Source organism: Pararge aegeria, chromosome 1, assembly GCF_905163445.1.
Source record: "Pararge aegeria chromosome 1, ilParAegt1.1, whole genome shotgun sequence".
NCBI lineage: Eukaryota > Metazoa > Arthropoda > Insecta > Lepidoptera > Nymphalidae > Pararge > Pararge aegeria.
In genome coordinates, this window is record NC_053180.1 from 8696852 (window position 1) to 8718658 (window position 21807).

General features: G+C 33.7%; 1 protein-coding gene across 31 annotated transcripts in view; it reads left to right on the forward strand.

Moving 5' to 3' along the window:
• The window catches only part of LOC120627239 (dystonin), a 257601-nt gene that overhangs the window by 140051 nt on the left and 95743 nt on the right, over positions 1–21807 (forward strand). For 20 of the 31 annotated variants that reach the window (XM_039895136.1, XM_039895230.1, XM_039895308.1 and 17 more), the window contains exons 1-5: positions 1607–1701; positions 4846–5537; positions 17895–18088; positions 18706–18791; positions 21536–21723. In XM_039895136.1, coding sequence (XP_039751070.1) covers positions 4911–5537; positions 17895–18088; positions 18706–18791; positions 21536–21723 — 1095 coding nt within the window. In that variant the 5' untranslated portion in view covers positions 1607–1701; positions 4846–4910. Of the gene's footprint in view, positions 1–1606; positions 1702–4845; positions 5538–17894; positions 18089–18705; positions 18792–21535; positions 21724–21807 lie in introns of those variants that run through there. The other 11 variants (XM_039895292.1, XM_039895161.1, XM_039895238.1 and 8 more) reach the window with 1 other exon arrangement.

The following is a 21807-nucleotide window of genomic DNA, read 5'->3' on the forward strand; positions in this document are numbered from 1 at the left end:
TTACTATTTTGTTAAATTAAAAATACAATGAACTCTGAATGCCAAATAATATTTTAAGTACCGAACTGCAATAGGTATTACTCAATTTCTAGAATAAAAATATCCGATGTTCAATTCACATCTTCCTATGGATGCACCAATGTAAGCTTACATAAATAATCAAATATGTTAAATCTACCTGATAAATCTGATATCCTTAACAAGTTATCAGGCAGGCCGTAATTCATGTGAACGCTATTACAATGCGCTTTAAAAACGCTGGAATGAAACAAATGAGTAATCAATTACAGAATTTTTCACACATCAGCGCTTTTTTATAGGGCAGTGTTCGATTTACACAGTCTGGTATTAAACTTAAGCTTTGCAACGTAAACAAGCGCTTATATAAAAAAGACGCAAATTATTTTGTCCACAAATCTTCAAAACAAACCAAATTGACGGATCTAAATATAGAGTTATCCTTTTGCCATTTTATCTCTGGGAAGCCGGTACAAGAGATAAGAGCTTCTACAACTTATTGGTCGCAAAAATAAGCCCTGGCTAAGTAAAACCCGGGAGAGGACTGGAATCGCGAAAAGAAAAGAATCGAAGCTGAATTACTTCGCCTGGCGAAGAATATACAGGAGCATACAAAGCTGACTGCCAACCTTCGCTTTTCAGAAAGGGTGCCCAAGTAGAAAAATATTACTCGGAAAATGACAACACTACTTTCAAGTATCAATTTAATTTCGTTCAGAGATTGTGTACAAAAGATATGGTTCTTTCTACCTTCCGTTAAACATTTATGACACGCATTTGCATTGAGGGACCATACCTTCCTTCTGTCTAAGTTGTTTCCTCAGAACTATAATTTGATCTTGATTAGATTTCTATATTTATATAAAGAGCGAATCAAATAATTTAAAACTCTGCGATTACCTTGCATTCGTCTTAAAATCAATTAATTTAAATATATTTAATTAATGTGCACATAACAAATACTATGTACGGTTGACCAATCTAATAAGACAAAGCGTAAAAATAATAAAAAAATATGTATTACAGAAGATGTTTAATGCATTGTACGTATTCTGTTTAGTAGGAAAATATACAAGTCAATTAACTATCTCAATACGGATGGATTAAAATAGAGTAGGAATTATGTTTTTGTGAATCCTTAGTAGATAACATGAATGTGATACGATCCAGTGGGATATCCTTTACAAAGTATTGTTTCTCACCCCTTCCTGTTTATATATTCAATGAATTGGGACGTCGAACGTATTGTTATGTTCTTTTTAAAATTCAATTTAAACGTAACCAACAGAGTCTGATACGTAAAGGTAATCGTTGTTAGAATTTAGAGGTTTTTAAAATATTTTTGGTGTTACTATAAAGGACATTTTATTTGAGAAATTATATATTAAACCTTTTTGTTTACTTTATTAAAGTAAACAAAAGCATGTTATGCCGGAAGAAAACAACACCTTTTTAACATGACAATTATCATGGAATTCAGCTCCATAATGAATGGGAACGATATTAAACCCACGATACTTTTTTCACCGTCACGGACGGCTAGCTGCAACTGCGCCAGTGCGCGCCAGTCACCTGCCAGAGACCGACCGAAGCGCGCGCGCACTGCTATTCGAATTTCGAAAAACGAACCGAACTCTTACAATACTAACACATTAATAGTTTCGAAAAAGAGGAATAACTGTGGTGTGTATAGCTACTTTTTTTATGAAGTGTTAAATTTCGGATTCGATACGCGAAAACTTAACAAGAAACACCGGTGACAACAACTGTTTTTTTTGTGATTGCGATTTTGTGGGTTATTGGTGATTACATAGTAGTCGATGTTACTAAAGCGAGGTATCGCTAATGAGCCGGTCAAATAAGTTACTCAACTTGAATACGGAGTCTATTGTTTCGAGTGACGTAATATTTGCTGAATAAAGCTATCCGTAAACATCAATGTTTTTGTGAATTCTATGATGCCTATAAAGTTACTATTAAGAAGTCTTTAATCAAAAAAATATAAGATCTTTTTTTTATTGTAAACTGTTTTATTAAACCTTGCAGCTAACGTTTGGTTATACGATTTAAAATATAATTAGACTTTCCTAAATTGCATAGAACTCTAGGCTTGCTCTACTTCATCGTAATGAATTTATGTATTAAGTAATTATAACATAATGACATTTTGTTATTAAATCCTTAGTTAAAGTGACTCACTCTAGATTAGCAAAAGTTAAGCTAAGCAATTAAAATAGCACAAAATGTGAATACAACGTAACGAGAGGTTAATTAAAGCATTTAAAATTATTTCGTGCTTTATGCGTTCGAATAATAGGAAGAAACGTATAAATAAACAAATTGAGAGAAGAATATAAATAAATAAATAATGACCAAAACTTTGTTATACGATACCTAAACAATGATCGAGTAATCTTATTAACGAAATTGAATATAAATTTCTTAATTTTTCTTGCAAGGTTTCTTTTCGTTTAAGAAGCTAGGGACGGGCAAACCTCACATAAAGTCTAAAATACAGATACTAACTATGCAGTATATTGCTGAAATATTTTTAAACATGCGTAAGTGCGTAGAAATTTGACTTTATACTATTGTTAGTGTTGATGTACCAACAAACATTTCATAACATTTCGGGAAATATCAAAATTTTTTCACATAATAACGTTTAAAGCAAGAGGTTATTTAAATCTAAATTTGGAACTACCTTGCTTTCTTTCTACTCTATGTCCCGCAGATTTAAGAACTGAAGCTCGATGTATAAAGTTTTTTAACTCTATTTCATTGTGATTGTCTCTTTTAGCCCACACATCTTAATTAATCATTGTTTAGTAAAGGATACATTTTAACATAGCATTATTACAATTAATACGACACTTATAGTGCCCATATATAGATAGCCAAGGTACTATAAACAGTAGGCGTCATTGAATTTCAAAATCCCCCGCAAAAAAGTTGGTATCCAGTTCGACACCTACATAAATATTACAGAATCTTTAATGGATTAATGGATGATTTATTTTGACTTAAATATGTAATTATAATAAAAAATGTGATCCTAATCCCACGTATTTTGTATTCGTACCTGTATGAAATTAATTATTTGTCCATAAATGTGATATCAAGAGCTCATTCAAGCTTGGCTTTTCTAGTTTCGTCATTAAAATCAAATTAAGTACTTATTATATCCATAATTCTTATTTAGTAGGGTTTTCTGTTTATAATTGTATTTTATTTTTTGTTTCGGAAACTTGAATTGAATCACAATTATTTCGTTCGTCAATCACAATAGTTTTGAAAGCGTGCAATTGTCATAATACAAACACTCTACATTGCAATAAAATATTCATAGGATGGTATCCTTGTTGTTATTTATAGAGTCTTTGTTAAATTTTGCCATAAAACAGGTCAGACCATGGAACGAGGCTTGCATAAACTGTGATTAGCATCTCTTGCAGCTGACATTTCATACTTACTTGTAAAAGTCCAGCCTCCATTGAGGTGTTATTCACAGTACAGTTTGGCAAGAGCTTGTTTTTGATGGGTTTGTTTTATATAACGGTTTAGTATTTTCTTCGAACCACCGTTTAGGGCTAGCATTAGTTATTTGCTTTTTCTTAATTTATCATCCATATTTGTTTATTATTTACGGCTAAGGTTAAAAAGTTACGTCACTGATATCTTCAATTCTCACTTATTGTAATTTTACATAACAGCATACGTAGGTGTCTGGGTCAAGGCCTACAAGTTTATTGAATCTTTCAATATTTTTATACCATCACTACAACATGTTCACTGGGTGTTTGACCTGAGTAGGCATAGAAAACGCAGATGATAATTTCTTCTTTGTCTTAGTTATGTGTTGTAGTTTTGTTTATGGCATCTTTTTTACGGCCAACAACCTGTCCGACTTCAACTGTATATGTATTAAAAGATGATATTAAATATAAAAATGCTTCTGTATCTCAAGTTTTTTAGGTACATTTTATACCATCATCTGTCTGCTCAACGTCTACGCTGGTCAAACGTACTAAGAACGCCACTGTATAAATCTTAACTTCTTTTACGCGTTATTAAATATAGTTACTCACTACGTATTATCTCGTCATTTATGTTTGTCAGGGCCAAATGTTACAAACGAACAACAGGTTTTTGGCATTATTTGGTTTTTCAAGGAACGTTTTTGTATGTATTGCAAATATACAAAAGTATATATCATTCGTAAATGGAAACAGATAATGTATTTGGAAGCGGTAACGTGTTTCCTCAACGTCATGTCTCGCCGTCCGCCGGAAGGGCCGCGCCATATTCGTTCTATCCCAAACAAGGTGCCTTGCTTAATCCAAAGCACGATTTAATGTACTAGGAGAATCTGATCCTACGTTCACTTTCTTTTAGTCTTTTATTCAAGTTTATTCAAATGCTTGATTTCTTGGTAACTTACTATGCTATTATTGCGTGCAGAAGTAGTAAATTATTCAGTTCTTTTCAAATTGCCTCTTTAATACTTCATTAAACAATTCTCAGCCACATCTCGTCTTTAGTTATTCTTAGAATAAGGCTTCTTATTATGCGCCCTGAATCAATTGGAATGCAATAATGAACAAAGTACATTACTTTGATGCGCGTCGTCGGCTATATTAAAACGTTTTTGATCAAAATCGACAGTATACCTGCAATCAATCACAATTCTAAATATAGTCAAAATCAACAAATTCCCACTCATCATACTGAGTCTTTGTAGTAATCTATTTGCAAGTTTTGTCACATAACGGTGTAACATGTAGCGCGTGTATCGAATCCGTAATAAGTTGGAAAATAATGCCGTAGTGCGTCGAGCCTGATCAGTATTATGTTGTGCCGGCCCGCGAAGGCCTGAGAGGAACGAATCAAATATGTCGATGTATAGATTCGTAAAAGAGGGCAGCAGTAAGCGTCTTTTCGTACAAGGAACATTAGAAGGTGATGAATCAAAACCGCTTAAATCGAGCTTGAAGAAATCTACCCAGTCGCCAGTAGGGTCACCTATCACAACCAGTCTAAACTTAGCATCTGTGCCAAGAAGCTTGCGTGATGGTTTGACACGACACGAGACAGTTTATGATGGCAATTATCCTGGATTTGAAAGGTCAAGCTACCGTGCCGGTTCATATAGAGAAGAAAGCTACAACGGCCGAATAGTACATGACGGTAATCAGACTCATTTCGAATACGATGGCGAGAGTGCTTTAGCGGTTCCAATGTCAGCTGGAGGGAGAGGAGTTTCGGAACTGCAGGCGATTCATACGAATAAACGCATGTCGACCGAGGTCCTTGGCTCCTCACTGGAGTCTACAAAGATCTCGAAGAAAGACGACCATGGGCAAAGGCGTATTACTACGAGGATAGTGAGAAAAGTGACTACGCTTACCCGCGGTGAAGAGAAGGCTTCGTTGGAAGATGTTGCAGGCAGAGAAGTTCATAGATCCGCCGAACATTACAGACATGTCGAGATGGGAACATCCTCACCAAGAAAAGTGAAGGTAACATTAACGTAGATATTACCGTAATATACCGGAAATAAATTAAAAATTATTCTCAATAATATTCAAGATTAGCGTAGGAATGCTGGAGCAGTAATATGATACTTCTTGCGGCTGTAACTTTATTCAGCTTATGGGCTTACATTAAACATCCCTAACCTATATAAATTTAATACCAAACCACTTTTATTAGACTGACGATGGTATTTAAAGTAATAGCATAATTTCTTTAGATTCCAAGTTAAGAAAGAATCCAGCTACATGTTCTAATAATAAAAGCTGGGCTTCTCTTGGTACTGAGTTAAATATGGCTCAAATATCTGAGCAATGTAAGCATTCATAAACACTTGAAAGATAAATCACGCTTCAGGCAATCTCAGAGCAAATTGAGTCCGAATATGGATTGCATCGCATATCATCCGTGTTCAAGAAGCAAGAGCTATATTTCTATTAAAAGAGAAAAGGTTAAGAATTCGTCTGAGATTTTTTTATCGTTAAGTAACAATATAATTACCATAACCATCATTACTTTTGATTTATTAATGTAAAAGTTGTTTGTTGTTTTGTTTTTTTAATATTTTACTTCACGGCTTGTTTGATTTTGATTCGTAAGTCGAAATTTCAAACCTAATGCCCTAATCGAGCATTGGGGAGAGTGGGGGTGAATTTTCAAAAATCAAAATCTTAATCTCAAATCAAAATTTATATTAGCGATCTTTTTGCCAAAGTCAATTACATTCCTTTTATATATCTATAACTGTTTCTTGGAATTAATTAATAATTAATCGCTTCTTAACTCCTATTTTTTATTATATTCATTGATAAAAAAACAATGTAGATCGCGAGCATAAATTGTAAAGCAGATTTGAAGAACTCAAATGTAAAATAAATCATTTAGTTAACCTACTTCGTCAGAAAGAAACAAATCAATTTGTATAGACGGTAATGCACCAGGCGTGCTCTAGCCATTTTAGTAAATGAAATAGATCGTTAGTTCTGACCGTGTATTTGATGGCGTATTGTACTGGAATTTTCGTTCTTCATTTTAAAAGTATCTTCATCATTAGGCAACTTCGGTCGCGTTGTGGAAAGCCATTTGACCAGCTTCTCGTCCTTATGGGGCTAGATTGGGTATTTACAAAAGAACTATTGGGTTGCTAGGAATTTAACTATTGTAAGTATTCCTATACATAGTAGGTTTTATGTTTTGCTATCTCAACACTGTATACAAATTATTGATTATTATTTGCTAGAATTTTTAACGCGCATTTTACTAAGGCTATTTTTATATGAAAAAAACCCTAGTATTATACACGTGTTTGTGATGCTTAATAATAATTAATCACTCGGCAATTACACTTTGCGCCTTGATCTATGCTTTTAGCAAACATTTTTAAAATAAGTAAGTATAATTATATAGCACATCTTTATTATGTCAATGATTATTATCAACAGAGGAAATTCTTTTTCTTAGATTTATCACATTTAATCAAGATACCGAACTCCTTATATTGCTTTGTCTTGGAGACAAGACCAGATGCATCGCATTCCTATATATCTATGCAAATTGCTGTGCCGAGCTGTACACAAATGTGTTCTATACAACGAAAATGACGTCATCGATACTTTTATAGATACCTTGAGATGTAAGTCATGTAAAAGGAACATAACTGCAGAGCCTTATAATATTGAATGATTCAACACTACTAGTGCAAAGTCTTTAAATTTAAAAGGGGTGATGACTACTCAAACGTTATTTATAGATAAAATACGAGACCCCCGTTGCGAATTTTGATCTAACGAAAACACAATGTCATTGATTCGTGACTGAGATTTGAGAGTACTTCTCCGATTCGAATCCATGAAAACACTTTCTGAAATATCCGTAGTTCTAAAGCATTGTAATTTTTCGGATTATTGACTGCGTATAATACTAATTCGGGAAAAAAAACTTAGTTTTGTACTACGACTTATAAAGTGCATATTTTTATCGAAAAGTGCAAATATTAGAAAATAAATAAATATAACTATTTGGTAAAAAAATAGGTGTATGAAAATTTGAAGGTTTTAGATATTTTTTTTTTATATTTCAAAGCCGTAAAAACTGATAATAATCAAGTGTAATAAATTACTTTGTAGTTAAATAATTATTTCTTGACGCTGTACCTCGTATTTGCTAATATGACTTGAGAATTTCGCATTCAACTCATCGATTTATATGGTTTTGTACAAGGTGAATAAAATACGGCTTTATTTATAGCTAGTATTAATATTTGATATAGGTAATAATTAAAAATTACCATTTTTACTTATTGGTTGGCTTTTGCCTTTTCTTGATTTGCAGTAATATTATTCTCGTAAATATGTGCTACTCTATCACACTCACTTCTAAAAGTAAGTTTCCAAACAATATCAGTAAAATATATAAAGGTACATAATATTTTAACGATTAATAATTATCTATAAATCAGTAATATGTAATTATATTATGCAAGAAATCATATCATCCAATCGACATAAAATGGTAAGAGAGTGATATTAGTGGAATAAGACAACAATAGTAGATGCAGCATTCTCGAGACGTTAAAGTTCAGGTCTTAAAATAGTCCGAATACTGTCGTGTGTACCAGATTCCAGTTTGTATCTAGATGCATGTTATTTAAGTATAAATGACACCGAAATTATTTAATTTATTATACTTCTTCTCTAACATAATTCAAAAGTATTTTTATTTTGTCCATAAGGTTTTATTTTAATTACCTTACAATATTAGCGTCCATTGCAAATAAATATAAAAAATATTGGCCTGTTAAAAATAAACGATGTACTAATGGTATATAATAATCTGTAGAAAGGGGTTTCTCTTAATTAGTAACTTCAATACCCGATTAATATCGACATTCCAGTTGAAAGCAATTTCCTCGTTCAATTGACCGTAAGATATGCGTCAAGTAGCCTGCCCATTATCATTACCTTGCTACTGTATAGTTTATACAAGAAAATAAACTAATGAATCCACTTCGTATTTCTAAAATTTAAGTAATGAAAACTAATGAACAAAATAGTTTTAAAATATTTATTTAGGTGGAAGTGGTGGTGCACGACTATAGTTATTATAGAGATTATTAATATTTTTTTATTATTAAGTTGCAATTATTAGATTTGCAGTTAACTGATGTTAAACCATTCTATCTTAATAAATATGTATAATAATTTATGCTTCCCTCGATCTTTTCCTTTACTATAATCAAGAGCGACATGCAAATCACTATAGTTACTATCCGTAGCATGCAGATCTCACGCTTCGATGCTATGTGCAATAATTGCTGTGAAAATGCTGTATATTGTGCATTCAATGTTAAAATGAACGTGATTTAAGTATTTGTAATCACCGGACAGACGTGTTTTTAGGATTAATTTTTATATTCTTTATGAATTTTAATAATAATCATTCTGCACGTTACCTTTAACGTTTGATTGATCCTGGCGATAACCACTAGTAACCAAATTTTTTTTAATAAGACTATCAATTAAAACTACTTGTTATCCATGACGCAGTACGCCTAAAAGGACACCAATACACTTAAAATTGCCTATGAAATATTGTTATGATAAAATTACAAAACAGACATAATCAACATTGTGTGTACGGTCTGGTGATTGCCTTTCTGAGTCACAACTGGTTTTTGAGACGCCGAGGGAAATCTCTGTTTCTATAGTAGACAAATGAATTAGGCCACATACTGGTACTAACAAAAACATTGTTGAAGCCTTTGTTTAATTAAACCTTGCATAACCCTCAGTTATTTGATCACATAATATTTATAGATATTTCACAAAAACCTCTACTTGAATCACCAATAACTTTATGGATGTTAATGAGATTAATGTACCAAAAAAATATTCTGGATGAAACAGTATACACTAAATCGTATTTAGGAACAATTATATAAAAAAATATTTGAATGTATTCAATCAACAGCAAATCTTTGAGACTTCTCTGTAGTCATGGTCATAAATCACTCGATCCGCCGGATATGCGCGCCGTTGACCGCAATTCTCGAAATTTCGCACGTCTTGGGCAAAAAGTATTGTTGATGAACCGTTGTTTGGTAATCTTTATCTGAATGTACGGGAATGTAATAATTTACAGACGAATTGGCATGAACTTTCATGAGGTTGATTTTCTTATTAAAGTTTTCTCCTACTACGTTAAAAAAAAGATTGGTTTAAATCGTTTGTGTTCCTATATAATAGCTTAAATAAATCCTTGTGAAGTCCTCTATCTGCTTGCCAAAGTCCCGTCAAACCCAGTTACCCAGAAATCTTATAGAGACACTTTTTTATATGTTTTAATAAAACTATCTATCTATTGCTAACTATTAGAAAAATATAATATAAGGAATGCATTATTACCATTGCGTTCTATAAAAATAGAAAAGAAAGAGATAAATAAAAATTTGAACATGTCTTCAACCTGTGGATCAAGATGGCTGACAGGAAGTAACGTACAGGTGCGCCAGCGCAGAGCGGCGTGTGCAACCGTGCATGCAGAGATGACTTACTAGGGTGCAATATGGGTTTGGGGTAACATGAAACGTATATAATTATGTTAACTGGGATAAACACAAAATATAGACCAGAAATTGGGAGCACATTTAATACTTATCCAAAGTTATCGATTGTATCTCAGCAGTTACTTAGGCTAACGAAAGTGTTCCATCCGAATGATTTCCAATAGCGAAAGCAAAAAGGGCACTACATCGAGAAAGCGAGATGATATATGATAGTGTTTGCTCAAGTTTGTCTAATACTTGATATGTCTGAAGCTGTGGTGCATTAATTAATTAGAACTTCTAACGTCTGCTGCTCTCCTGATTATTCTTAGTTATTATTTAACCCTTTTGATTATTCTTAGTTATTATTTGACCAACGGCTTTCTTTTTAATCAGCAGAAAATCCGCCTAGGGAAAAAAATTGATAGAATTCACGAAACCTCGTCAAAAAAACCGACGTCATTTAATATTAGTTGGCGATTGAAAGTCAACCATAGTTCATAATCCGCAATCATTTGTTTGGTATCAATGTACACTTATTTTATCTCTATTTCTATAAATTGCAATGAAATCGAGATACAATTTTAAAAGTGCCGTAGTACAATGATGAAGAATAAAAGAAAGAAATCTTCAATGCGCGTGCGTATTAAAAAATAAAACACAACAGAAAAAATAAAGAACCGCCATTTGTCGTTTATGTTAATGGATTCAATTTTGCATAATAATCTGGTTCTTAATATTAATAAAACTTAATTATAGGAATATCGGATTTATTTTAGGTTAATTTGTTAATAAATTGCATTAATTCAGTCTAGGTCACTGGTTTAAGAGATAAGTTTTATTCGTGTTATGGTTTTCTTTGAAGAAATTTGTTCCATACTGAGAATAAATTGCATAAAAAACGTCAGATCGTCGCGACATCCATTCCATACCGTTAGGCTGCCTAACATGGCCAGTGGTTAAGACCCCTTTTAAGGCACGTCAGTAAAATCTGTAGGTTTCTACGATTCGCAGCACACTTGCAGTTGCACAGTAGCTGTTGAATACCAAGAAATAATATCACGTGTGATAATCTGAGTAACGGCGGTTAAGAAAGTTATCTTATTGTTTTTATATGCTTTTATTATTACGTGGACAAAAACACATTTATTGTGCTTGTTAATTCATTTCAGTTGCAGTATTAAAAGAACGTTTCCCTTTACCTATATAAGTTTAACGTCAAACCTATACAACATTATTATTTATTTGTTGCTAATGGTAGGTCTGTAGGTCTGTTAACCGCTACAGTCTATTTCGATCGGTGATAGCTTCCGAAGAAATTGTCATTGGCTTCCGTTGAACCGGTCATTGAATTCATACAAGATTTATTAAAACGACATTGTTAGCGTCTTGTAAATACATACTTGATAACTGTAACGGCTACTTTTCCTTCTAACGCATCGATTCGAAAGCTAAATCCGTCCCGAGTTCTGTATCCTTTACTTGTATTATGAATACGTGGTGGATAGTGCCTTGAGGATACATTCTGCGTAAAGTATGTAAATTTTGTAGAGCTTTTATTTGAATGAATGTTCAAAGTTTTAATTATAAATACAGATGACATACATATAGCGTCTTATCTCCATATCTAATGTTCTAAAATTTATAACAGCTATGTTCTGCAGATTGTATGTAAAAACTTAAAAGACACTTTAAAAATATCGTTAATCATTTTTTAACTATATGCTATTATTTACAACCTCGATAATGAAACATCACGATGATGTCAATATTATTTTCTATGACCTCATCATCCAAAAGCACCTCGTGTGATGGTATTCGTGCTAATATTTAAGGCTCGCTCACATTTGGAAGAGTTTAAATAAAAACAAATGAACGATCATTTCAGATATTCAAAGTTATTGTAAGCTTATTTTCTTCGCGACTTTCTCCACTTACATTTAGTTCACGAAATGGCAAACTATTAGAATCGTGGCTTCTCCCTTCTCGTGATCAGATAACAATGTTACCACGACCTAATGAAGTGAAGTGATCACGCCCTTTGAATAAACTGTGTGGAAGAAGTGATTTGTTGTTACTGGAACGAATTTAAAATACCCAAAGAAAGAGTTCTCTCTTTTTGCTATGGCAATCTACCTTTTTATGTCCCTATCCAATTTACTTAAAACGTGAAACCTTTTAAATTTTCTTTTAAAGTAGGTACTCTTAAAAATTGGAAACATAATTTTGTAATCCAAAATCCCGTAAGGTTTTTAAGTAAACTGGTTTTATATCTTGTAAGTATATCTTGAAATGACTTCATTCCTTAGTACAGTTTAAAAGAAATTAATGAAAAAACAATTAAAACTTTCAACACAGTACTTATCAGCTACCATTCGCCAAAGTAGCCCACAAATAAATACTTGTTCGATCGTGTCAGATATCTTAAATTCTATCCCACATTGGCAGCAATCTAGTCTGGCGCCATAGCCTTTTACAGTGTCCATTCTCAAAGAGAGTCTAGCTTTTATCTGCCAAATTGATCTACTATGTCAAATAGATGTCCATTAAACCTTATAATGTGTTTTGATTATTAACACGCGATCATTTAATTTAAAAGCGGATTTGTGTACGTAAGTACCTAATTGTTAAAGTATATTTTGGTTAAAACAGTGATTGCTTGCGATCCGTTACTTTTTTTTACAAAATATGCCTTAGATTTTAACACAATAAATAAATAAATAAATATACACACATTGCCATCTGGCCCCAAAGTAAGCATAGCTTGTGTTATGGGTAGATAGCTGATGAATATTTTTTTATGAATATAATACACATAAATACTTATTATATACAGATAAACACCCAGACACTGAAAAACATTCATGTTCATCACACAAACATTTTCCAGTTGTGGGAATCGAACCCACGACCTTGGACTCAGAAAGCAGGGTCGCTGCCCACTGCGCCACTCGGCCGTCTATACAATATATACAATACAATAACTATTATTCTTAGGCGTTCCGTCCTCCATCTTTCGATGTTGTTGTCTGAGTTTAAAAAAAAAACCTTTCATATTGAAGTGCTTTGTTTTATCATCTTTTTTAGTACCTATATTGATGTTTATGTCAGTCTGCATTATAGTGAGTTCTTAATGCAAGGAAATCTGATTTAGACTGGACAGAAGAGAAACTTTAAAAAAGTTACAGCGTAGAAGATTATTTAAAGTTAAATTAGAAACCGCTACGAATCGCTATATTTGTTGATTGATTGGAACATCTGTGTCGTAGTAGGTCAATTGTTAATGAATAGAGTTGTTTACGGAAGCTGAGTTTCCACTAAAATCCAATTAATCGTAGGTACTAGCAATATTATCATTCTTACTATGAAATCTTATAATATACATTTTCCTTAGTGTCCATAAGTATCAATCACACGATAGATATATAATTTTTTTCGACAGGACCAATGTATTTTGGTATGGAAAATATTTCATCCAAGTTTTGAATAGATGCTTTTTAAAGGACAACCGTCATTAATATGAGCACCTTTTTTAGCCCATGGCAGTGACTGCAATCATATCTGACGGTCGTCACTAGTCATCAGATGTGATTGCAGTCAGCAAATCAGCAGTCAGAACATCTGAAGTACGCTTATCATGATAATGCATAGTATTTAAATCCTTTGAACTCAATTTTTGCATCTACTATAATCTAAAACTCTATTATAATCTAAATTCGCACCTATATTTTATGTGTAAATAACATCTATATTTTTTATCTTCCTGTGGGTGTCTTACGAGGCGACTAAGGGAATATAACGAAGGACGAAAACAATCGTCCTCTGTGCTACTACTACCAACTACCGCGATCACCCGTCCGCCCAACGTGGTGATTGTGGGAAAACCCTCACATCAGGAAAGGCCTTTAGTCCAGCAGTGGACTGTTATAGGCCATTGATGATAATCTAAAGATTAATAGAATACCTAATGTTTCAATTAAAAAAAGGATGTCCGATCCATATTTTACAAGCAAGATTTTTTTTTTGCCTCGTAACCGCAAATCTAATGGCACATACCATTCGCAAGCGGTTTTAAGGATTTTGACCTCTGTTTCTTTCGCCTTCGCCTTTGTGGGAATGGTAACCCCTGCGGATGACTAATCTATTCTTATCCATATAGCTCATAGAAGCCTATGAGTAGAAAGTACCTATAACAAAAATAATTTAGTTTTGAACAACAAAAAAAGGTTTTAGGTTACAGCTAGTTGCTACATTAAATACAGCGGTGATAGCCCAGTGGTTGGGACTTCCGCTACACTTTCGAGGGGCGTTTCAATCAATTAAAATATCACTTGCTTTAACAGTGAAGGAATTCACGGTTCCCACGCGATTTATGAAAAACCAAAAAACCACGTACGAAGCCGCGGGCAACAGCTGGTTAAGTATATTATAGGCACATGCCATAAAAAATATTCATCCTATTTTTGTTTCCGTTTATTTTCTAAGTCATAATCTCACTATCGACGTAAAACTAATCACGCCTGAATAATTTAAAATAATTTATATTCGTAAAATATTTAAAAAAGTATCGAAATTCGGTATTATTTGAAGGAATACATAAGATCTAAATAAAATTATACGCCACATAAATCTGCCAAGTCGGCAATAAAAACAAAACCAAGTTACTTCTAAGTTAAGACCCTGACACAGACGCGAACCGATGACATCATGGAGGTTTACTGCGGCGCTACCCGCCCACGCAAACCATATTTACATTCAACTATATCTTCTCTTATTCTCGAGGAGATTAGGTTCAAAATAATCCATCTAAAGGTAAAGTTATGTTTGGTTTATTGGATTTGTGCTTAAATACTCGTTTTGCTAAAATACTGCGTGTTTACTTACTTAATTTTGTAAGTAGCATTAACTGTTATTGATTTATATCGGAGTGTGAATGACATACAAATTATTACTGGAATGTTAAACGTTTTCTTTAAGGCTATCTGCTAAAGACAAAATGACTTTTCGAAGTACTTAATCTAAAGAGCTCAGTATTTGTGAATATATTGATACAATAATTTAAAAAAATCTAACCTAGCCAAACTAATATGTTTTTCTTATGTACCAGTATATTAAGGTAAGCTATCGCCCATACTACATACATAACTTCGAAATAAGAATTGGTATTTTTGACAAACCAAGCTTTGTTATTTCACGCCCGCGATTAAATTTCAAAATAGTTACAATTATTTTTGTGATTAAACTTAAAACTAGTTAAACAAAGTCAACGCAAATTGACCAAGAAACGGATGACAAATGGTAAAAATATTTTACATTTAAAATGTCTGCCAAATTGAAATCTCTTGAAACAGTAATGTTCCGCGACAATCTAATAAGGAAGTGTCTTAATATTGTTGAATAAGTAAAAAACAATAGCCCGCTCATTGATGCTTACGATTACGTCGATGATTATAGTTTCCCACACTTACTACCGATAGTTTTGCATTTGATTGAACAATTGAAAGAAATAACACGATAATTAAAGTTGATGACACAGATTATGGTAACGACAAATTTGTAACCATCGTTGATCTATGATTATGGCTTTTATATTTTATTATCTCTTGATGTAATGAAATTGATCCTTCACTTAGACGAATGAAACATAGTGTATAAAAAATGTGTATAAAATATAACCATCGCTGTGACACGAATAAAATTACTATGCATGCCGCGAGAGAGCTTTGAGAAGCCTTGATAATTATTTTGAGTTTTTAACGGTAACCAATATACTAAACCATTAGATTTTCTAGAAAGTCATAATTATAGTGCGTGCAATAGTGCGCTTCCTCATAGTTACGTGTTATAATCGGCGTTGGATATGGGCCAAGCGCTGGGATAGTCAGTCAGGATATGAACAGTAACTGTAAAGTTTAGCGACTACTCCACTGTATGAGCCATTTAATCATCAACATTGAAGTTTAATATACATTTTAGATCAGAAGTCTCCACGACAATGAACTATATAAAGCTTGCTTCAGTCCGTTTTTTATTTTGTTGAGTTAACCATTGTTGTTAAAATAAATAAATAAAATAAATTGACTTCCACAATACACACTTCGCCAGAAGAAAAAGCTTAACTAAAATGTTAAAAATGTTACGTAAAATGTTAAAATGTTATTTTAAGAAGCTTACTTAAAATGTTAAAATGTTATTATGAACTTCCAAACTAGACACATTACAATACCAAACTATTGTGTTTGCTGTTTGCCATCATGCTGGGTACAGTTCTCAGTGGCGTACATAGAGAGTATACACAGGGTATGCAGATATAAAATGAAGGAAATCTCCAGTAAGAGTTATAAAAAGCCTACTCTTAAGTATTTATAACTCGTACTGGAGATTTCCTTAATTTTATATAATCTGCATACCCTGTGCATACCCTCTATGCACGCCACTGACAGTTCTAGATTAGCAATAACTTCATTGACAACTAGTCGTGATAGGTATGTTTATTATTTTCGTTTTAGTTAATGTAGATTCCTTTAGGTGTGACGTAAAGATCGATAGGAGGCGTTAAAATTGTCAGAATGATAAATGTGATAGTGAACAATATATGATATTAAATTGTTTCTTTTTTCTTATAAGATGTAATGATATCCATTTTATCTGTCTATGACCCGAGGTTTTTTTAATTATATTTTTATATGCGGCGTCTAAATTTTATCCTTTATATTATTTTTTTTATATTAAAAGAGTTACGGCTAATTTTTTGTCTAAGAACTCAAAAGTTCCCAGACAAAGATAAGTTATCAAATAAGTTAATACACACGCTTCATTAAAGAATTTATTATTCTCACCAAAATGAAAGAAATCTTTAAGCGAGCGAAAACATATTGTACGTCCATAGTAGCACAAGACAACTTAATTAGTTCCTTTCCCATAAGATGCTATCTGTTTAATAGATATGACGCGACTATGTTGTCTGTATGCAAATAACTTTCCGAAAGAGATGTTTCATAGCGGTATTTGAAATTGTAGCAGATATTATATTTACATACTTGTATCGAGAATTGAGATTTACTTTCAAAACCAAAGAAAAAAAATCAAGTAGTTTTAAATCTTAAGTACGTTTCGTAATTCATAACAAAATTGCAGGACCGGTGTATTGTTCGACGACCAGAAAGACCGTGGCTCAATGTTTTAAAATTTTAGAAAGCTTGCAATTTCCACGGTGACATGGGACATCCGAGGCCTATTCTGTCGTAAATCTAATCTATTTTACAGCTTATTTCTAATTGTATTAATGTATTCTAAATTGTAAATATAGTTGGTGCATATGGGGCATAATATGATGATATTTATTACCAACTGGATCAGTAAACTCTACAGAAGCTTCACTTCACTATACCTATAATTTGAAATAAGGTAAATGTCCAGAGTGGTCGTGGTCATCACGGTGGGGCATTGTTTGTGGCAGTTGTTAATCGCCTCACGATCATTCGCCACTTCTCCCTATTTGCAGATAGTCTGGAACACTCATGCAATGGACCTCCCACTGAAGATTTGATCTGATCGGTCCATCGCATGGGTGACCTACCGCACGCTCTAGTGCCTGTTACCTTGCTACGTTCTATGGAGTTGTTGTCTCTCCGGGAGACAAAAACCTATAGAACGCCTTGAGAAATATATAATGATTTAATATTGGACTCGTAATTTTAGGGACACCGAAATAAGACAACTCAAGTATTTGGGCTGAATTATCTAAATCAAAAGGATTTATTCAAATTAACATAGAAATTAATTCATAATTTCTTTACAGATCTCAGACATAGTTGTCGGCCAAGAACCGAACGTGACAGCGCGAGAGGCGCTGCTTAGCTGGGCCCGGCGATCTACGGCGAAGTACCCGGGAGTCAGAGTAGCAGACTTCACATCATCATGGAGAGACGGGCTCGCGTTCAATGCGCTCATACACAGGAATCGTCCTGATCTGATTGACTGGCGTAATATCAGGTGTGGCCCTTTCTATCTATCCTATAAAAATCTTCAGAGTTTGTAGCATCTTCGCAAGGTTATCTGCGTTGGAACTGGAACCGCGAGACACCGTAAAGATCTGCAATCCTACGTGGTAGAGATACCTTGGACACGTACGATGTTTTACTTGCATGCCCTTAAAAGTATTTCCCTGTTATAGGCGAATTTCTTTGTACATAAATAAATATGATTAACATTTAATACCTCTTAGGCTACTGCTTGCATTGATCCAGTGCATAGGAAACAGTCGTTTGTATGATAAACTTGGGCCATTACGAAGGGGTTTGCTTGTGTCATTGTGCTCAAAGATAAGATCTGTAATCATCTGATAAATGGTCATAGCAGGTGACTGCAGAGGAAATTATATTGTCCGCTGCAGGTATAGTCGATGAAATCATACTGTTACAACTGAAATTAATGGAACTGTATAATATTGTACTATGTAGCTTTTTATCATCCATTTGTTTTCTTAATAGCTCCTTCTGCATTTTTATTAAACTTTTTAACATAGCCCTTTAAAAGTATTTTATAATTAAATACTTGAAATACTTACTTATAAAAAGATATAAAGTTTTAATGAGGCTTTTTTTTTACAGATCAAGACAAGTCCGTGAGCGCTTGGAGACCGCATTCCACGTTGTTGAGAAAGAATACGGAGTCACCAGGCTTCTGGATCCCGAAGGTATAATTATATGGAGCTCTATTTAAATGAATACTTATCTGTAAACTACTAATTGTAAGTGATGCTAAAGAGTAAACGAAAAATAATTAGAAAATCCACTTCCGTATCTAGTGCAGATAAGATGTTTATAAAAACTCCAATTAAAAATAAATTCATATTCTTAAAATATCCTAATTGGCAACTTATTCAGCATTTGAGCTTAAAAAGGAATATATTTTCAAGGTAACGACGTAATAAACTTCCGGCCTTCCGATAAAGATAATTAATGTATGTTGAATAACCAGATTATAAATAAGAGAAATTTGAAGGATTTCAATTAAGAAGAGATTTTATCTATGCTAGTATCCTCGACATCCTGAAATCAGGTGCACTAAGGAATTTTGGTGTAAGAGATACTAGAAATCATTTCAATATTATAGAAATTGTTTATCAATTAATTTTATACAATGAACAGTAGATACTTTCAACTTAAAAACCTTAGCAAATATTATTTAATATTAATAGTCGAAAATCCAAAAGATTCGTATCGGTCGAAATAATTTTGATTTGTTGTGCTTTGTTTCAACGTATCAGATACAAACGTGTAAAAATTTATTAGCCGTGACGAGTTTTTTTTTGGTATTGTATTACTTAACTACTGAGAAGATCTACTAGTATGCTCTTTGTGTTGTAGACATTTTATCCGACTACAACGTTGCAAATATTTTTTGGAGCATTTGGTACATAAACTGCTTTTGTTTTGGATTGAATATGCTGATTTGAGTTTTCTATTCCAGAGCTGACTTAAACGCTAACAGGGTTATAACCATTTCATAGCTTCATCTAGGTTAGTCAAATAAAATAAAGAATAGAGTGGTGTTTACGTAAGGCTTAGAAGTTTACGTTCAGACGTAGATAATTATATGTCAATCGTCTTGATCTAAATATTAATAATACCTACCGATAACACGATTAATTCCTACACAACCGTTATGGATCATTGGGCATCCAACTAATGCGTTTCTCACACTTGATTCAAATCAATTGTTCGGCAGGTCAAAGACTGACGTACATATAAGCGTGCAGTGTTTTACGAGCTATTGTTCGCTTGTATGTGTAGAAAATAGAATTAAATATGTAGTTGTGATGTCATTATATGACAGCATAATAGAATCTTGTGTTTCGATACTGCTTTGACTGCGACAAAATTATTTGTGGTCAAAAGGTTTCAAGATTCGCTACCTCTTAAACAATTGGTTAAATTGCGCAATTTTAACCAGAGTATTGATAGAATATATCAATAAAAATGCCTCGTTTGTGATATTTCATTAGGGATAACAAGATTCGTAATCGCACGAGACGGGCCGATAAATAATTTATTCGAGAAGTCTTTCGCTTAAGAAAATATTATCAGTACCAGCCCCCGGAGTTTGAAAGGAGGTTTAGTCTACCCTCGTGTAAGGGTACTCCGAGAGTAAGGCCATCGGATCCGGTTATTATCACCAATATAAAAAAAATAGTTAAAGCCCGCCGCCGCCCGCATTAGAGGAGTGTAACGGTTCTGAGCTATAAACTCTCTCCTGAGTGAGAGAGCCAAGAGGCCTATGTCCAACAATGGGATACGGGTAAAGGATGAACAATAATTGCGATCATCTCAATTTGAAAATTACCAATTAGGTGCTAATTTTTTTTAGAAAGGAGCGATATTACATTATAGAGAGAGATATTACATTTAAAATTTTACGTAGAGTCAGTCACCTTAGAATATAAATAATTCACTTATTGTGCATACAGTTTGTTGTGAGGCTGGCGTAAATAATCGCAAAGGTATACGATGTACCTCTGCGATAAGCGACAACGCAATGGTATTAAAATAATCGTTGCAATTTTCATCCTATTTCCAGCCGTTTTTCATGTTGAGGTCATGATTGAATGAGACAATGGGCGCTAACCTCATTCGTGCCTTTCCGTTTTGTTCTTATTTTATATGACTCAGGTCGAAAACCTTCGTTATTAACTATCATGTCCTGGCAATATTCTACCGGCCGATTGACACAGTGGGCACCGACCCTGCTTTCTGAACATGAATGATTTTCAGTGTCCAGACACTGTGTTTATATGTTTTATCATTCGTTTAGCCTTTGCCGTATACATAATTAGAAACCATAATCCTTTGTAAGGGATAGATGTTCATATTATTGATAATCAATACCATGTTCGAGGTATAAGATTGAAGTTCTTTTAATTTCTATACACAAAGTAAATTTAGCCAAAGATAGTATTAATTTTAGCTGGAGTTTTCCTGAAGACGCCAACATATCTGATTTGCTGTGGGAATCCGACATTTTTCAATGCCTTTAGAATGCAAGCTACAAATTTTGGTCAAGATCAATTCAGCATTTGATTCTTGCTGTAATGGTAATGGTAATGTCAATTCATTGCCGGCCCACTAGAGCGGGTCTCCTCACAGGAAGAAGATTATGGGTTTAGGCCACAGTCGAGCACGCTGACAAGTGCGGAATAGTAGACGTCACACACCTTTGAGAACATTATTGAGAAATGTCAGGTGCGGTTTACTTACGTACATAAGGTTTCAAGACATCTGGCCGACTCTTCGGGGGTCTACTAATGTTGGGTTTACCGGTGCAAGTCGACATTTCTGCACATCAGGACCCCACCGTCGATCGGTTCCCCGCCCATTGCCACTTACTTATAAAATATAACAATGATATAGTTAAAAATATCTATAAAATAAATGTTCTCAGATGTGGACACTCACGAGATCGACGAGAAGTCCCTCATCACGTACATCTCCTCCCTGTACGAAACTTTCCCGGAGCCACCGGCGGTACACCCACTGTTCGACGCGGAGTCGCAACGTCGCGCCGCAACTTACACCGAGCAAGCGGCCCAACATCGCGCGTGGCTGCATGAAAAATGTTCCCTGATGCAGGTCTGTTCAACGAGGAAGCAATGAGGATTCTATAAAACAATATTCTTTTCTAAAAAATACTTGGAAATTTGAGCGTTATTTTGA